Genomic DNA, 20,410 nt, shown 5'->3' with positions numbered 1-20,410 from the left:
TCTTGGTTTTCCTTCTGCTTCAATGGATGCTCTCCTCATTCTCCTTTGCAGTTTCTTCTTATCTCCCCAACCTCTAATGCTGCCAGGTTTTCACAGTTCAGAACTTGGGCATCCTCTGTTATCTATCTACATGCCTCAATGATCTCATGGATTTGTTTACCATTTATATGCTTTTTCCTCACAAATTTATATCTTCATGGTATAAACCCTTAAAACCACATTTTCAGTTATATGTCTTAGAGACATCTCAGATACAAATTGTTTGAAAACAAACTCCTGATTCACATTCTTCCACATTTCAATAATCAACAACTCCAAACTTTTAGTTACAAATCCCCCAAAACGTCTAAAACTGTATATGCAAAAACATGCTGTATCTACCTTCAAAATACAACCATAATCCCATCATATTTTTTTTTATTTCTTTAAGAAAAGAAAAAGGATATCCTAGCTTTTGCGACATCATGGATGGAACTGGAGAATATTATGCTAAGTGAGAAGAGCCAGTCAGTGAAAGACAAATACCATATGATCTCACTCATAAGTGGAATCTATTTAACAAAATAAGCTAATGAACAAAATAAACCACAGGCAAGGAAAAATGGAGCAGACTGAAAGTGACAGGGGAGATGGGGAAGAAGGACAGTGATGGAAAGAAGAACAGAATAAACAAAGAAGATGTATGAATTACCCATGGACATGGACAACAGACTGGGAATTGACTATGGATGAGGGCAGCAGGGTGGGATGTGTGGAGGAGGACAAAAGGGGAAAAATGGAGACAACTGTAATAGAATAAGCATGATTTATAAATTAAAAAAATAAAATATACTTTTTCATTTCTTTTTATTTTTTATTATTGTTCAAGTACAGTTGTCTCCATTTTTCCACCACTTAACCCTCTCCCACCCACCCCACTTCACACCTTCAATCTTGCCCCATTTTGGTTTTGTCGATGGGCCCTTTATACATGTTCCTTCATGACCCTCCCGTTACTTCCCCCGTTATCCCCTTCCACCCTCCCCTCTGGTTACTGTCAGTTTGTTATTTATTTCAATGTCTCTGAGCAAGGGACATAAAATAAAGAATAAACAAATAGGACTTCATCAAAATAAAGAACTTCTGCATGGCTAAAGAAAACATCAGCAAAATGAAAAGGGATCCAACCATATGGGAAAATATATTTGCCAATGATACCTCAGACAAAGGTCTGATCTCAAAAATATATAAAGAACTCACATGACTCTACACCAGGAAGACAAACAATCCAATTACAAAATGGACAGAGGACCTGACCAGACACTTCTCCAAGGAGGACGTACAGAGGGCCCAGAAGCATATGGAAGGATGCTCATCATAACTAGCCATCAGAGAGATGCAAATGAAAACCACAATGAGATACCACTTCACACTGGTCAGAATGGCCATCATGAACAAATCAACAAACAATGGGTGCTGGAGAGGTTGTGGAGAAAAGGGAACCCTAGTACACTGTTGGAGGGAATGCAGACTCGTGCATCCACTGTGGAAAACAGTTTGGAATTTTGTCAAAAAGCTAAAAGTGGAACTGCCTTTTAATCCAGCATTTACACTGCTGGGATTATACCCTAAGAATCTTAAACATCAATTCAAAAGAACATATGTACTCCAATATTTATAGCAGCATTATTTACAATAGCAAAGTGATGGAAGAAAACTAAGTGACCATCAGTAAATGAGTGGATCAAAAAACTATGGTACATTTACACAATGCAATACTATGCAGCAGAAAGATAGAAGGAACTCCTACCCTTCTCAAGAGCATGGATGGAACTGGAGAGCATTATGCTAAGTGAAATAAGCCAGGTGGTAAAAGATAAATACCATATGATCTCACCTATAAGTGGAACCTTATAGTTAAAAATATTTCATAAAGGCATAGAACAGGCCTACAGCAACTGAGCCTCAGTTCCCTAAACTAATTGTTCATGTTCTGCATATAGCTTATCAGTACAACATTTTAATAGTGAACTTTTCAACTATTTGCTTTGTAGCCATTCCAAATTCACAGAAAATTGGCTCTTTGTAGGACATTCTTATTTGTCTTTATATAAAATTCTACTCAAAATCTCAATTGCCATAATTTGGAGGGGCCAATTCCTACCTGTAACTTTCAATTCAGTTGTTCGTCTTACAAGTTTCCCTTCATACTTAAGTTCACAAGTGTAATTTCCTCCATCTTCTTCTTGAACTTCCTGGATTAGAAGAGCATTTCCTTTTTGTATTATTATGCTTCTCCACATTTTTGGCTTGCATTCCTGCAGAGAAAATATTTTCATGCAAGTGAAAAATAAAAATTTGCATCGCTGTCTTAGTATGTACAAGTTTGTACTTTCACTTTTATTATTCTTCTCTTTAGTTTTCAAAATATATAACTAATGAGTTAAGTAAATGATCAGAAAACATCACAAGGTTTCCAATTCACATATCACAACTGTCACCTGAAGAGCCATTTTAAAGGTCTGATCCAAATAGCAAAAATTATCTAGGAGACATTCTGCTAAAACAGAAAAGCCTACAAGCCCCCTGAATGAAAAACTGGTATAGCAGAACCTCAGACATCACTAAATGGCATCATAATGCTCTGGCTCTTTCTTTTAGGCAGGGATATTTCCTAAGAGTAGTTATCATTTAGCAACATAGTATACCACAAGGGTGCTTTAGGTATTATTAAAATATTTTAATAAGCTTTCACATTAACAATGATGTTAACAATGGTTTAATGAACTAATTCACATAGTAAAAACTTATAATAATATCCCAGAGTCTCCCTCCCCATAGCAAAGAGATCCATTTGTATGATGAAGACAGAGGTCTAGAAAACTTGGCTTAAAAATTTCTCTAGAAACATAGCTAAGTAAAATGAGGACATACTCTGTTTTTGTAACAGAATGGATATATTATCTACCTACTTTTGGGTTCAGCAATATATTTTTCTACTCTCCTGATGGGAATGTCGTGGATCTTGCTATTGGGATTGAACTTCCCTAGAAGGAAATGTTTATCTCTTTTCCAGAGAGTGACAAGGATATAGCAATAGCCAGATATGTAAGAATATCCAGTCAAGTGGCCTTGTCTTTTTGGAATGTTCTCAGATTGCTTTTTAGATATTATTCCAGTTTGATTGCTACTCATCTAAAATGTTCAAACAAAGTGGTAACCAAAAGCTCTACAAACATCAATGGAGGTGTAGGAAATAGTTGAGAGAGAGTGCTGAATAATCAAAGTAAAATATTTTAACATAAAAAATTCTCAGTATCTCAGTTAAGGCAATAAAAAATTGATTGTGGCCCTGGCTGGGTGGCTAAATTGATTGGAGCATAATCCCTTACACCAAAAATTACTGGTTTAATCCTCAGTCATGGCACTTTCCTAGGTTGTGGGTTGTATCCCCTGTCAGGTAACATGAAGGAGGCAACTGATTAATGTTTCTTTCTTGCATCAATGTCTCTCTCTCTCCTTTCTCTCCCTGTTCCTCCCTCTCTAAAATCAATAAACATATCCTTGGGTAAGGATTAAAAAATAATAACAAAGTGCGAGATAAACTATGTGAATAATTGTTGAGAGCACTTTCCAATTTCCAAACTATAAAACTATAAAAAATTCTTCTTTGCCTCTCCTCACCCACTCACCCCCACCCTCCTCACACACATCTTTAAAATTCATGTAAAGATAGAATCAGTGTTGTTGTTCAGTTCCCAGCTCTGCATGTGTATCTATGTGTGTCTTTTTGCATGAGTGTAAATGATTTGGGAAAACAAGTACAAATGTATTATTATTTTTTACTGTAACAAATTTTTTTTTCTTTTATGATAGTGGGAGTTTTGACAACAAACCACAAAAGGTGGCACTTAAGTTCACAAGTACAATACTTAAGAGCTATGCTTGCTTTATATCCAATACAACTACCCACACACATTTTCAGAGAGTAAACAAAAGTAATACTATCTAGGGCATCTATACATAAAACTTCTTTACTCTGTAGGGTCTTTCCAAAGAACAGTTAAAGATCTGTCTGAAATTATATTGCATATCATGTCTGGTGAGGTTTATAACCTACATGGAATTTGCTTCTGAGTTAAACTTTGGGATATAAGGTTTCTGGGAAAATAAAGAAGAAAGCCTGAGCAGAAAGAAAAAATAGCCCAGCTGCCGCTATCGTCATACAATAATAATCTACAATTATGTTTTCATTGCTTCCAACTCTGATAGTCTCAGATTTCTAACGGATAATTTTGAAGGTCATTAAACAAAACTATGGTCTCCCTGAGCATTTTGAGAGGAAAGGAAAATGGAATCTAGGCTGCTTCACTTTCACATAGTGGTGGTTAGGGAAGACAAATGAACCCACACACTCATTTTAATCAAAGACAAATAGCATTCTTTGCTAATGTCATTTTGCAGGGAAAGTTCATATGCAATTAACTCTAACCATTTTCATTTTCTCTACACACTGCTTTGGTTTTTTCCCCAGAAAGTAAAAAGCATATATAGAAATTAAAAAATAATTCCTGATGAAGAATAAACTGTAACCCTCACATATTCTCCAGGATATATCTGGATAGTACCTAAGTACTTTCTAAGTTGCCATCTAGAATTATAAAAGATTCTTTGTAACCAATATAGGTCTATTTGTTTGTTTGTTTGTTAACTGGGGCATAGAAAAAATGTAATCTATGTCAATTCCATCCTTCTTCAGACAATGTTGTATGATTGAAAAGAGACATTGGCTTTAGAACATGAAAACTCTAAGTCAAAATCTGGGTTTCTCCCGTGTTCTGTGATCTTGGGCACATTTGCTTAACTTATCTAGGTCTGTTTCTTGCACTGCATAAGGGGGATAATATATGCTACCCTGTGAACAGCTGCAATCTACAGGCTTGCAGGGTTTACTCATTATGCTCATGGCCATCCATTACACAGAATGTTTCCATCCCTGAACTTTCACAATCCTGAATTATGTCTCTTGCAAACCTCCAGCTCTGCTTGTGAAAATTAGTACTAATGAACTTATTAAATTAAAAAAAAACAAATCTTTACTAATCAGTTAACCATCCCCCAGTAACACTAACCAATTGAAAGTGTATAGCGCTTAAGAGGCCACTCCAACACTAATCCTAGCAGGTGGGTAGAAGAACTACATTTTGTTCAAAAGAGTTTTGTAGATGACTGTCCTGTCCCTCACCAACCAATCCTTCGCAAAGTTACCTGATTGGCTATCTTACCAATATCAGGGTACCTATATCGAACCTCACAAGTCTTTCAAGCTCTTTATTCCATTATTTTCAGCATCCCTTCCTTAAATTACTGGCTGCTAGTCTTAACACTGTCACTGCTTCTTTCCTGCCCCCAATTATGCCATCATCTCTTTCCTAGTGGACACACAACATTACAATACTTCAATGTCCCAGGCCTATTTAATTTAATTATGACAGGCTGTTAGGCAAGGAAATTTGAAACATATTGGTCAAATATCAATATGGTTGTTTATCTGAGGTAAGATTACATGTTTCTATGCCACAGTTAAACCAACAAACCGCCAAAGCCTCAAAAGTGAACAGATCCCTAATATCGTCTTTAGTGTGTAATCCCTCTATTATTTAATGACTCTGAGACCATTAAAATAAATATCATATACCTGAAAATTTTGCTGAGTGCCAGTCTTGCTGAATATGACTAAGTTCAACAAACATCTCCACTTCATGACATGGATGTCCCCTCATAGAGTAGTTTGTTGTAGGACATCTTTAATCAGTCACAACCCTTAAAGCTCAGCTTCCTTCCCTGCCTCCCATCCTTCCTGAGTGGCAGATATCACTTGCCAGCAATTGATGGGTTGGGAGCCCAGGATGTTCAATGGAAACATCTGTTAACTAAGCCCCTTGAAGTAACCTGATGTCAGCAATATTTGGATCCCTGAGTTTCCACCTTGAAATATTCACTAATGTATTTATATCTCACTCCTGAGATATCAGAATCATATCCACAGTTGTTTTTCAATCAGTTTTGTTGGTCAGTCATGGAAACTTCAGTGTTATTCAGGTCATGTATTTCATTTCTCACGGCAAGAACACAAGGAAAATGTATTTATTCTGATAGTGAAATTCAGACACAAAACAGCACTGCAAGCATAAGCCAATGATATAATCTCGGGTCCTCAAAACGTCTTTTTTCAAATACCTAACACCCCTTCAGTTCTATTTCTCTCCATTCCCCTAAAGACTGAACTATTTCAGAGAACATCTGGACATCTAGATGTAGGGATCCTGAACTTTCCTCAAGATGGAAGAGATAGGAGCACAACTGTGAATTTGAAAGTATGTCAGTAGAAACCTCCCAAACTTAAAAACAAAAATAAAAAAGAATGGAAATAAAGCATAATATCTGAAACTGTGAGTGAAATACAAAAGAGGTAATGCAAGTGCAATGAGAATACCAGAAGACAAAAAGGAGAAAGGAAAAGAAATATCTTAAGTCGTTCTAACGCTGGAGCATCCATGATTACAGCACACTGGGCATGAACAGAGAAGTCTGGTATGCAGGTGAGCTTCTATATGCATCTAATTGAGGTTTAAACCACATGTGAAAGTTAGGCAGGTAGGACATACTGGAAAGAGGGAAGAACATTTGTAAGAGCACCCAAATGTGAAAAAGCATTGAGTGGACAACAAATTATAAATATCTGTACTCTGTTAAGAGTGGCACTGAGTAAGTTCATACCAGATATTAAAAACCTTAAATTGCAATCTAAAATATTTGCACATCATCGGGGTTCAAATCCCAGTTCTGCCAATGTATGACTTATGTTTCATTAGTTCTAAGATTTGAATTAGATAGTGGATGAACATGCATGGCACATGGTCAGGACCTATAAACAATAAAAAAGGCTATTCACTTAGTGGTTTTATGGACTTATTGGACAGTTAAAATAGTGGCATCCTATGGTCAGATGTGCATTTCTGAAAGACCATTCAAATGAATATACAGAAGGTGGTTAGACTGTAGAAAGAGACATTACTCAAGAGGTTTTAATTGGCTTCAGGCTGTTTTTATCTTTGGAAGTTGCTTCAAAGCCTAGGTTCTTATACCAATTTAGGAAAGAACAATGGCAAACTCCTGTTACATTTTAGAAAAGTGTACATCAAAAGATTATGAAAGTTGACAAAACATCATTTTGATAAATCAAGAAATATTGCACTCAAAAATCAACCTTACTGAGACCTTTATTCTTAATCATCAAAAACCAGCAATGATCCAAATGGTCATCAATAGGTGAATGGCCAAGCAATGGTACATCTCTACAGTGGAATATTGGACTCCTCAGAAAAAAAGGAATGAACTATTGATAGCACAACATAGACAAATCTCAAATGTTTCTTGCTAAGTAAAAGAAGAAAGGCAAAGAAGGCCCCATAACATACAATTCAATTTACATGATATTTAGGAAAATGTAAAACTACCAGAGCAGAAAATAGTTGAGTTTCTACCAAGGACTGCAGCTGGGAGGAAGGAATTAACTATAAAGGGACATGGAAAAACTTAGAGTAATAGAAATGTTCTATATCTTGATTGTGGTGTATACATTTGGCAAAACACATCAAATTATATAAGTAAAAAGGATGAATTTTATATATGTACATTATATAGAATACATTTATTGTTTTTATTTTATTAAAGATTTTTATTTATTTATTTTTAGAGAGAGGGAAAGTAAGGGAGAAAGAAAGACAAACATCACCGTCCGAGAGAAACATTGATCAGTTACCTCTCACATGCCCCCAACCAGGGACTTGGCCCACAACCCAGGCATATGCTCTGACTGGGAATTGAACTGGTGACCTTTTGATTTGTGGGTTGATGCCTAATCTTCTGAGCTAAACCAGTCAGGGCTAGAATAAATTACTTTAAAAACTCAACATAAAATTTCCAATTAGAATCTGAGATGTCTTAAGTCAACTACATTTCTAGCTTCCCATGTAACATTTCCTTTTCCATAGTAGCAGGAAATATCAAGTCAGAACTTCATTCATTAGATTTTTATAACATGTCTGAGATATATGGTAGAAATTATTATACCTATTTATATATGGGGAAACAGAGGCTCAGCAAGATCCTAATTACTTATCTACCTTAATGGTGCAATAAGAACCAGAATCCAGGTCCCCATACTCAAGGACTCATTCTGCCCATACTACCTCATATTCTTCATAATTTACAAATAGTAAAGAACCTTTCTCTCGCTTCTACTGCCTTATCTAGGAGGGAAAAGCAAGGATAAATGGGTCTTAATCTTGTGTCACTGAGTGTACTTCTTTGGCACACTTCAAACTGAAGCTTTCATGAGTTTCATAGCTCATTCTTTCTGGAAAAATATGCCATTGAAAACTCTAGTTATGATATTAAAAATGCAAGGATGGAGTACAACTTTATGGTTACAAAAGAAAGCACATATTATCATTACATTTCCAAAGGTGATTCAATACCTGCAAGCATTTTGCCAATTTGTTTTAGTAACAAAGTATTAGTCAATTTGGTTGTGGTATTATGTGATCTTCAATGATGTTTTTTCCTCCTTGAAAGAAAACTGTCATGATGTATCACAAGATAAAGCAATGTAAAGCTTTCAACTTTTGAATCTTATCTCATTATAATGAGTGAAAGCATTTAGAAATGGCCATTCCTAAACTTTTCTCTACAATTTTAGTAGGTGAAATTAACTCCTTATAAATTGCCTGGAGTATTTCATAAACATGGTATGAGTCAGAGATCTAATTAATTTTTTCCAAATGAATAGTCAATTATGTGGACATAGAACTTAATAAGCTATTATCCCCCCTTCATAACCATTAAAATGAAGTGCTATTGTATACTAAATTCTGATACATACCTATTTTTATCTGGCTTTGGTTTCTCTATACTATTCAACTGATCTGTTTATCATTTTTGCTTTTATTTTTATTTTTTTACTTATTTCTTTATTTTTTAGTATTCAAACACATTTGTCACCATTTTCCTGCCACCATTTCCGATGACCCCCACCACCTTCACCCACAATCCTTCCCCATTCTGGTTTGTCAATGTGTCCATTATACATGTTCATTGCCTTGACCCCTCCTCTTCTTATCCCCATTACCCGCCTCCTTCCTCCCCTATCATTACTATTGGTTTCTTTTTTTCTTTCAATGTTGCTGGTTATATTTTTCTTGTTTGTTTGTTTTGTTGACTAAGTCCCAATTAAGAGAGACCATAGGGTATATGTCTTTCACTTCCTGGCTTATTTCACTTAGCATAATGCTCTCCAGTTCAATCCATGCTGAAGTGAAGGGTAGTAGCTCTTTCTCTCTTTCTGAAGTGTAGTATTCCATTGTGTAAATGTACCGTACTCTTTTGACCCACTGATTTTTTATGGGAACTTAGGTAGCTTCCAGTACTTGGCTATTGTTAACTGTGCTGCTATGAACATTGGGGTGCATAGGTACTTTTGACTTGGTGTTTACGGATCTTTAGGGTATAATCTCAGCAGTGCAAATGCTGGGTCAAAAGGTAATTCCATTTTTAGCTTTTTGAGGAAATTCTAAACTGTTTTCCACAGTGGCTGCACCCGTATGCATTACCACCAGCAGTGTACAAGGTTTCCCTTTTCTCCACACCCTAGCCAGCACTTGTTTGTTGATTTGTTCATGATGGCCATTCTGACCAGTGTGAAGTGGTATCTCCTTGTGGTTTGAATTTGCATTTCTCTGATAGCTAGTGATGATGGGCATCACTACATATGTCTCTGGTCCCTGTGTATGTATTCTTTGGAAAAGTACCTGTCCAGGTCCTTTGCCCATTTTTTAAATTGGATTGTCTTCCTGGAGTGGAGTCATATGAGTACTTTAAATATTTTTGAGATCAGACCCTTGTCTGAGGTATCATTAGCAAATATATTTTCCCATAAAGTTGGTTTCCTTTTCATCTTGCTCATGTTTACTTCATCTGTGCAGAAGATTCTTATTTTCATGAAGTCCCATTTGTTTATTCTTTCCTTTATGACCCTTTCTCTAGGGAACATATCAGTGAAAATATTGATCTGTGGGATATCTGAGAGTTTCCTGCCTATGTTCTCCTCTAAGATTTTTATGGTGCCAAGGTTAATATTTAAGTGTTTTATCCATTTTTGAGTTTATTTTTGTGTATGGTGTAAGTTGGTGGTTGAGTTTCTTTTCTTTTCTTTTTTTTTTTTTTTTTTTTTTGCATGTAGCTGTCCAGGTCTCACAACACCATTTGTGGAAGAGGTTATTTTTATTCTATTTTAAGTTTCTGCCCACTCTATTGAATATTAATAAACCATAGAGACATGGGTTTATTTCTAGGCTCCCTATTCTGTTCCATTGATCTAGGTGTCTGTTCTTATGCCAGTGCTAGACTGTTTTGAGTAAAGTAGCATTGTAATATAGTTTGATGTAAGGTATTGTGATACTTCCTATTTTGCTCTTCTTTCTCAAAATTGCTGTGGATAGGATATTCAGGGTCATTTATGGTTCCATATAATTTTTTTTAATGTTTGTTCTATATCTGTGGAGTACATCATCATTTTAATGATGATTGCATTGAATCTATAAATTGCTTTGGGTAGTGTGGACCTTTTGATAATGTTAATTCTTCCAATCCATGAACATGGTGTATGCTTCCATTTATTTCTGTCTTCCTTAATTTCTTTATTTAGTGTTTTATAGTTTCCTGAGTACAGTTATTTTATTTCCTTGGTTAGATTTATTCCTAGGTACTTTATTTTTCTTGTTGCTTGAACAAATTGGATTTTTTCAATGATTTCTGATCCTGATATTTCATTTTTGGTGTACAAAAATGCCTTAGATTTATGACTTTGCATAAATATTGACTTTGTATCTCTCTGTTTTGCCAAATTCACTTACTATGTCAAGTAGTTTTCTCGTGGAGTCTTTAGGGTTTTCTATGCATACTATCATGTCATCAGAAAACAGTAATAGTTTTACTGCGTCCTTAACAACTTGGATGCCTTTTCTCTCCTTTTCTTCCATGATCGCTGTGGCTAGGACGTCCAATACTATGTTGAATAAAAGTGGTGAAAGCACACATCCTTGTCTTCTTTCCAATCTTTGGTGGAAAGCTTTTAGGTTTTGTCCATTAAGTATGATGTTGGCAGCAGATTTTTCATATATGGCCTTTATTATGATGAGGGATGTCATCTTTGCTCCCATATTGCTGCATGTTTTTATCATAAATGGGTGCTGTACATTATCAAATGCTTATTCTGCATCGATTGATATGATCATGTGAATTTTGTCTTTCCTGTGGTTTATGTGATATATTACATTTATTGATTTGCTAATATTGAACCATCCTTGTATACCTGGGATAAATCTCACTTGATCATGAAGGATGATCATTTTAATGTATTGCTTGATGTGATTTGTCAATATTTTGTTGAGGACTTTAGTATCTATGTTCATCAGAGATATTGGCCTGTAGTTTTCTTTCCTGGTTGTGTCTTTAACTAGTTTTGGGATGAGGATGATACTGGCCTCATAAAAAGGGTTTGAGAGTCTTCCCTCTTCTAGGATTTTTTTGAAAAGTCTGAGGATAGTGGATAGCTCTTCCTAAAATGTTTTATAAAATTCTCCTGTGAAACCTTCCCAACCAGGGCGTTTGTGTGCCAGAGTTTTTTGATTACTGCTTTAATTTTCCCAGCTGTTATCAGTCCGTTCAAGCTTTCTGCTTCTTCTTCATTCAGTTTTGGAAGGTAATATTTAATTTAGAAATTTGTGCATTTCATCCAGGTTTCAAATTTCTTGGCATATACCTGTTCAGAGTAATTTATTACAATCCTTTGTATTTCCATAGTATCAGTTGTTATTTCTCATTTTTCATTTCTGATACTATTTATATGGGTCCTCTCCCCTTTTTTCTTGATGAGTCTGTTTAAACCTTGTTATTTTGTTTATCTTTTCAATGAAGCATCTCCAGTATTTTGATGACACTTTGAAATATTCTTTTCATCTCTATGTGATTTAATTCTACTCTGATCTCATTTTTTTTTTCCTTTTACTCACTCTGCACTTTATTTGATATTGTTTCTCTAGTTCTTAAAGTTGTAGGGTTAGGTGGATTATTTGAAACGATTTTATCATTATTATTTTATTAATTTATTTTTTCTTCAAATACATTTATCTCCACCTTCCCACCACATTCTCCTGCCCTCCTCCCCCACCTCCTTTCTTCAAACATTCCCCACTTTGGATTTGTCCATGAGTCCTTGATAAATGTTTCTTGACTTGACCATGCCTTTCCCTTTCCCCTCCTACCCCTCCCTCCTTCCCTCTTGACCCTGTTGGTTCAACTTTTCTTTCAATGTTGCTGGTCATATTTTCCTTGCATCTTTATTCTGTGATTGGGATCCACTTATAGGTGAGATCATATGTATTTGTCTTTTGCCCCCTGGCTTATTTTGCATAGCATAATGCTCTCTAGTTCCATCCATGCTGTCAAGAACTGTAGAAGTTCTTTTTTTCTTTCTGCTACTTAGCATTCCATTGTGTAAATGTACCATAATTTTTTGATCCAATCATCTACTGATGGACATTTAGGTTGTTTCTAACACATGGCTATTGTAAATTGTGCTGCTATGAACATTGGGGTACGTAGGTTCTTTTGAATGGGTGTTTTGGGATTCTTAGGGTATAATCCCAGCAGTGTAATCACTGTGTAAAAAGGTATTTCCATTTTCAGCACTTTCAGGAAATTCCAAAATGATTTCCACAATGGCTGCACCAGTCTGCATTCACACCAACAGGGTACTAGGGTTCTCTTTTCTCCACAGCCTATCCAGCACCTGTTTGTTGATCTGTTTATGATGGCCATTTGACCGGTGTGATGCGGCATCTCATTGTGCTTTTAATTTGCATTTCACTAATGGCTACAGATACTGAGCCCCCTTTCAAATGACTCTGGGCCCTCTGTACCTCTTCCTTGGAAAAGTGTCTACCCAAGACCTTTTCCCATGTTTTAACCGGATAATTTGTCTTCTTGGAGTGGACTCATGTGAGTTTTTCATATATTTTGAAGATCAAACCTCTATCTGATATATCATTATCAAATATATTTTCCCATACAGTTGGCTCCATTTTCATTTTGCTGATGTTTTCTTTAGCCATGCAGAAGCTGCTTCTTCTTCTTCTTCTTCTTCTTCTTCTTCTTCTTCTTCTTCTTTTTTGACAGTCAAACGTTGGTGATCTTTTATTTTTTTGTCTTTTTAAAAAAATATTTATTTTTTCAAATACATTTGTCTCTGCCTTTCCCCCACCACATTTCCCGGCCCCCTCCCCTTTTCCCTCCCTCAACCCCTCCCCACTTTGGTTTTGTACACGAGTCCTTGGTATATGTTCCTTGACTTGCCCCTTCCCTTCCTTTTCCCCGCCTACTACTCCCTTCTTCCCTCTTGTCTCTTTTGGTTTCTTCTCTTTTTTTAAATTTTTCAGTGTTTCTGGTCTTATTTGCCTTATATTTTTGTTTTTCAGAAGTACCTAGACACCCCAATGTTCATAGCAGTACAATGTATAATAGCCAAGTATTGGAAGCAACCTAAATGCCCATCAGCAGATGATTGGATCAAAAAACTATGATACACCTACACAATGGAATACTAAGCAGCAGAACAACAACAACAAAAAAGAACTACTACAGTTTGTGACAGCATGGATGGAACTAGAGAACATTATGCTAACCAAAATAGGTCAGGGGGCAAAAGACAAATACCATATGATCACACCTATAAGCGGAACCTAACCAAGAAAATAAAGAAATTTCTTATTTTTGATGAGGTCTCACTTGTTTATTCTTTCCTTTATGTCACATTCTCTAAGAGACATATTGATGAAAATTTTGCTCCTTGGGATATCTCAGAGTTTCCTGTCAATGTTCTCCTCTAGGACTTTTAGGGTGTTGCAACTTATACTTAAGTCTTTTATCCATCTTGAGTTTATTTTTGTGTATGGTGACAGCAGATGATAAAATTTCAATTTTGTCATGTAGCTGTCCAGCTCTCCCAACATCATTTTCTAGAACCTGATATTTTTACTCCACTTTATGCTTCTGCCCCTTTGTCAAATATTAATTGACCATATTGACCTTGGCTTATTTCTGATCTTTCTATTCTGTTCCACTGATCTATGGGTCTGTTCTTATGCCAGTACCACATAGCTTTGATTATAGTGGCTTTGTAATATAGTTTGATGTCCAGTATTGTGATCCCTCCTACTATGTTTTTCTTTCTCAAAATTGCTGTGGATACTGGGGGTCATTTATGGTTCTATATAAATTTTTGAAATGTCTATTCTACTTCTGAGAAAAACATCATTTGTACTTTAATAGGAATTGCGTTGATTTATAAATTGCTTTGAGTAATATGGACATGTTGAGGATATTAATTCTCCCAACCCATGAATACAGTATATGCTTCCATTTATCTGTGTCTTCCATTATTTCTTTCTTCATTTTTGTATCTTTTTTTGTGTACAGCTTTTTTATCTCCTTGTTTAAATTTATTTCTTCTTTGGGATGTAAGATTCTATACATGTCAGTTAAGTCTCTTTGATTCAGTGTGTCATTCAGCGCCACGATATGTTTATTAATGTTTTGTTTGGAAGATCTGTCCATTTTTGAGAGTGGGGTGTTGAAATACCCTACTATCAGTGTGTTGCTATCTATATCTTTTTTGAAGTCATCCAACAATTTCCTTATAAACTTGGGGGCTCCTATATTGGGAGCATATAAGTTTACAATGTTGCTGTCTTCTTGATAGATTCTTCCTTTAAGTATGATAAAGTGCCCCTCTGGGTCTCTCTTTATGGCCTTTGCTTTGAAATCTACTTTGTCTGATACAAGTATGGCAACGCCAGCCTTTTTCTCATGTCCATTTGCTTGGAATATTGTTTTCCATCCCTTTACTTTCAATCTGTGTAGGTCTCTTGTTCTGAGGTGGGTCTCTTGTAGGCAGCATATGTGTGGGTCATGTTTTCTTATCCATTCAGCTACCCTGTGTCTTTTGATTGGGGCATTTAGTCCATTCACATTGAGAGATATTACTGATAGAAACTTACTCATCTTTTCTCTTTGTACTTGTGTTCCTCTCTGTCTCATTCTTTTCCTTCATCTGCTTAAACCAGTCGCCTTAGCATATCTTGGAGTGCTGGTTTGGTAGAGATGTATTCTTTTAGCTTTCTTTTGTCTGGGAAACTCCGTATTTCTCCTTCTATTTTAATGGAGAGCCTAGCTGGGTAGAGCAGCCTTGGCTGTAGGCCCTTGCTTTTCATGGCTTGGAATATTTGTTGCCATTCCCTTCTGGCTTGTAGTGTTTCTGTTGAGAAGTCAGCTCCTAGGCGTATCGGGGCCCCCTTGTATGTTACTTTCTCCTTCTCCCTTGCTGCCTTGAGGATTCTCTCTTTGTCTTTCATAGTTGCCATTTTAATGATGATGTGTCTTGGAGTGGACCTCCTTGGGTCCTTCTTGAGTGGGGTCCTCTGTGCCTCCTGGATCCATGAGAGCCTTTCTCTCCTCAAATTAGGGAAATTTTCCATCATTACTTTTTCGAGGAGGTTCTCTATTCCTTGCTCCTCTTCTTCTCCTTCTGGGATCCCTATTATACGGATATTATTGCGTTTCAGGTTGTCCTGCATTTCCCTAAATGCTTCTTCATTCTTTTTGAGCAGTTTTTCCATTTCTTGTTCTTTCTGGGAGCTTTTTTCTACCTTGTCCTCCATCTCACTGATTCGATCCTCAGCTTCATCCAGCCTGCTTTGGATTCCTTCTACTGTGTTCTTCAATTCAAAAATGGTATTCTTCATATCCTCTTGTGTCTTCTTGATAGTTTCTATGTCCTTTTCCAGGCTGATGTAGTTTGCTGTAAGATCCTGATAGTTTCTCTGCAGTTTCTCATAGTTATCTTTGAGCTGGCTGTGCTCATTGAGCTTCCTTAGAACCATTGTTTTAAATTCCATATCTGATAGTTCCCTTGCCTCTATTTCATTTAGCTCTCTTTGTGGGGAGTCCCCTTTTCCACTCATTTGGGGGAAACTTCTTTTTCTTCCCATTTTTGTGAGAGTCTGTTAAGTATTTTTGTCCTTTACTTTTCTTTCTGGGCTTGCCTCTGATGATGTCAGTTGTTGACCCTATAGGGCCTTGGGTTGTTTGTTTGAGCCTTTCAGGAGTCTAATGCCTGTGTCTGACTTCTGCTTGGAGCAGCTCTGTGACCCCTTCGGTCAGGGCTGGGCTATTTTTTGGGATCTCTCTGAGCTCTCACGAGAGCTCCTTAAGCGCGTTCCCAGCGCGGCAGGGTCCCCCACCTGCCTGGGCTCGCATGTGTTTGCCCCAGACCAGGGGGCTTATTCGCGACCTCGCGTACTCACCTGGCCCCCCTTGGCACGCGAGCTTCGCGGCACTGGTCAGTTTAGGGTCTTCTATTGTGTGTCTTCCCTGCTTTTGGCTCTTTGGGTGCGTTGCTTGCCCTCGCCAAATGGGGACTATGGAAATGGGAGGAAATCAGCTCTAGGACTCTCTGGTTAATCCTGTTTCTGGTCTCTCCTCCAGGGACTCTGGGCAGCTCTACTTATTTTGTGGGCTGCTCCGCAATCCCGGCGGGTAGGTCAATTTACGCCTGCCCTTGCTCCTCTGTGCAATCCCTCGCAGACCATATGGGTGCCAGTCTGTGTGAGGCCTTGCCGGTAGGTCCAAGCATTCGCCAGCCCGCGTGGTTCACACACACGCTCACCAACCCTCGCCAGTCACTCGGCCCAAGTGTGCGCACCTGCTCTGGGTGTTTTGGGGGTTTCTATGTTTGCTTTTCGGCTTTTGGCTCTTTGGGGGTGTGGCCTCTTCCCGCTCAATGGAGACTTCGGCAAGGAGAAGGAGTCAGGACTCCCCGGATCCTCCTCCCGTTCTTTCCCCAATGCCTCCGTTTCTAGTCTCCCCTCAGGGGCCTCTGGACAGTTCTGTGACCCCTTCGGCTGAGGATCCAACCCCTGTGCGGACTGCATTTCAATCGCAGGCAGTCTGGTTCATGCGCACCCCGCTTCTGCCTCTTTGGGGTCGCGCCTTTCCAGCCCACAACGGAGACTACCGAACGGGGAGGGAGTCGGGACTCCCCGGTTCCTCCTCCCGTTCTTTCCCCAATGCCTCTGTCTCCAGTCTCTCCTCAAGGCTCTCCCAGCCAGTCTGCACTCAGCCCCGTAGCTCACAGGCGTACAAGCTGTGTGCAGAGCGGACAAAAGGCAGGTTAATTGATTCCCTTATGCCTGAGCGAGATGGTAGCTGGAGAGTGGGAAGTGCGTTATCACCCGGGCTCCACCGGCAGCAGTCTCAGTTCTCTTCACAAAGTTTTCCTCACCATTCTTTTCCCAGACACCAGCCCACCCTGCTGCCGCCTGTACCCAGCGATCAAGGAGGGTGGCTGCCGCTGCAACTTTTGCGTTTGCCCTTTAAATGTCTTTTTGCATCCCCAGCCACCTGTCTCTGGCAGAGAGCGCCCCTAAGCTTTTTGGGGTTGTGTTTTGTCTGTATTTTCTCGGCTTTAGCTGCTGTAGTTTAGGGGTTCCTGTTTATGATTCAGACCCCGTTCTTCTCGGGGGGACACTAACTGGCTGTTTCAATGTCCCTCTGGTGCCAGTCCCCGTGCGCACCCAGTCCACCCTCTCGAGCCTCCACCGCAATTCTTACCCGTTGGGATGTGTGAGAGTAGAATCCACTGTCCGCGGCACCAAGGCTCCTCTCCCACTATCGCTCCACTGCTTTCCAGGTGATTACTCCATTATTTAGTTGCAATTCCAGTTTGGTTTTGGGAGGAGGTCAGCGTGACTCCCTTTCACTCCTCCGCCATCTTTTCTCCTCCTAAATTTATTTCTAGGTACTTTTTTTTTTCTTGTAGCTATAGCAAATGGAATTTATTTTATTTTTTTTTTGGTTCCTTCTTCTATTTCATTGCTGGTGTACAAAAATTCCTTTGATTTCTGAATATTGACTTTGCTTCCTTCTGTTTTGAAAATTCACTTATTATATCGAATAGGGTTTTGGTAGAGTCTACAAGGTTTTCTATGTACACTATCATGTCATCTGCAAATGATGATAGTTTTACTTCCTCCTTTCCAATTTGGATGTCATTTATTTCTTTTTCATCTCTGACCACTGTGGATAGTACTTCAAATTGTATGTTTAATAGAAGTGTTGAAAGCGGACATCCATGTCCTGTTCCCGATCTTAGTGGTAAGGATTTTAATTTTTACCCATTGAGTATCATATTGGCTCTAGATTTTTCATACATGGCCTTTATTACATTGAGGTATGTTTGATTTCTTCCCATTTTGCTGTGTGTTTCGATCATAAATGGGTGCTGTACCTTAGCAAATGCATTTTCTGCATCTATTGAGATGACCATGTGTTTTTTGTCTTTCCTTTTGTTTATGTGATATACTACATCTATTGCTTTGTGTATATTGAACCATCCTTGCATTCCTGGAATGATTCTGACTTCATGATGCTGGATAATCTTTTGTTGGATGCCGTTTGCCAATATTTTATTGAGAAGTTTAGCATCTATGTTCATCAGCAAAATTGGCCTGTAGTTTTCTTTCTATGTAGGGTCTTTATCTGGTTTTGGGATCAGGGTGATGCTGGCCTCATAGAAAGAGTCTGGGTTGATCCAGTGATTCCCCTGCTGGGACTATACCCTGAGAACACCAAAACGCCAATAAAAAAGAACCTATGCACCCCAATGTTCATAGCAGCACAATTTACAATAGCCAAGTGTTGGAAGCAACCTAAATGCTCATCAGTAGATGATTGGATCAAAAATGATAGTACATTTACACAATGGAATACTACACAGCAGAAAGAAAAAAAGAACTACTAAACTTCACGACAGCATGGATGGAACTGGAGAACATCATGCTAAGTGAAATAAGCCAGGGAGCGAAAGACAAATACCATATGATCTCACCTATAAGCGGAACCTAACCAACAATGCAAAGAAGCAAGGAAAATAATACCAGCAACACTGAAAGGAAAAGAAATCAACAGAGACAAGAGGGAAGGGGGGAGCAGGGAAAGGGAAGGGAAGGAGAAAGTCAAGGAACATATAGCAAGGACTCATAGACAAAACCAAAGGGGAAGAGCTGAGGGAGGGAAGGAGGGAGGGGGCGAAGGAAAGAGGTGGGGGGAGGCAGAGACAAATGTATCTAAAAAGTAAATAAATGTTTTAAAAAATTAAAACAAAAAAGAGTCTGGGAGTCTTCCCTCCTCTTGGGCTTTTTGGAATAGTCTGAGAAGGACAGTGGTTAGCTTTTCCTAAAATGTTTTGTAAAATTCAGTGAAATCGTCCAGCCAAGGGCATTTGTGTGCCAGGAGTTTCTTGATTACTGTTCAATTTCCCGAGCTGTTATCAGTCTGTTCAGGCTTTCTGCTTCTTCATATATTGTTGGAAGAATGCATTTTTCTATAAATTTGTCCATTTCATCAAGATTTTCAAATTTCTTGGCATATAATTACTCATAGTATTTACTTAGAATCCTTTGTATCTGGAGTGGGAGAAGAGCCTTGGAGACGCGGACAGTGGATTCGACTCTCACACATCCCAATGGGTGAGAAGTGCGGTGGAGGCTTGAGAGGGTGGGCTGGGTGCACACGGTCACCAGCACTAGAGGGACATTGAAAAGGCCAGTTAGCTTCCCCCAAGAAGAACGGGGTCTGAATCATAAATAGGGACCCCTAAACTACAGCAGCTAAAACCAAGAAAATACAGACAAAATGCAACCCCAAAAAGCTTAGGGGCCCTCTCTGCCAGAGACAGGTGGTTAGGGATGCAAAGAGACATTTAAAGGGCCAATGCAAAAGTTGCAGTGGCAGCCACCCTCCTTTATCTCTGGGTAGAGGCGGAAGCAGGGTAGGCTGGTGCCTGGGAAAAGACTGGTGAGGAAAACTTTGTGAAGAGAACTGACAGGGCGTCCAGTGTAACCCCGGTGATAACGCACCTCCCACTCTGCAGCTACCATCTCGCTCAGGCATAAAGGAAACAATTGACCTGACTTTTGTGCACTCCACACACAGCTTGTGCGTGTGAGCTAGGTGGCTGAGTGCAGACTTGCTGGGAGAGGCTCCAGGAGAGACTGGAAATGGAGGCATTAGGGAAAGAAAGGGAGGAGGAACCTGGGAGTCCCAACTCCCTCCACATTCTTGAGTCTCCATTGTGGGCTGGAAAGGCGAACCCCCAAAGAGGCAGAAAATGGGCGAGCATGAATCAGACTCCCCGCAATTGAAACACAGTCCACACAGGGGGTGGATCATTGGCTGAAGGGGTCACAGAACA

The 20,410-nt window shown here is 38.7% G+C and overlaps 1 protein-coding gene across 1 annotated transcript in view; it reads right to left on the bottom strand.

The window, feature by feature from the left end:
- Positions 1-20,410, bottom strand: part of IL1RAPL2 (interleukin 1 receptor accessory protein like 2) — a 744,540-nt gene that overhangs the window by 661,217 nt on the left and 62,913 nt on the right. Inside the window, exon 3 of the mRNA XM_054576924.1 lies at positions 2,144-2,297. Coding sequence (XP_054432899.1) covers positions 2,144-2,297 — 154 coding nt within the window. The remainder of the gene's footprint in view (positions 1-2,143; positions 2,298-20,410) is intronic.

The sequence above is a fragment of the Pteronotus mesoamericanus genome, unplaced genomic scaffold (genome assembly GCF_021234165.1).
Source record: "Pteronotus mesoamericanus isolate MK-2021 breed Mesoamerican mustached bat unplaced genomic scaffold, CSHL_Meso_final contig_37, whole genome shotgun sequence".
Classification (NCBI taxonomy): domain Eukaryota; kingdom Metazoa; phylum Chordata; class Mammalia; order Chiroptera; family Mormoopidae; genus Pteronotus; species Pteronotus mesoamericanus.
Note: the sequence above shows the minus strand (reverse complement) of the source record. Positions and strands in the feature narration are given on the sequence as shown.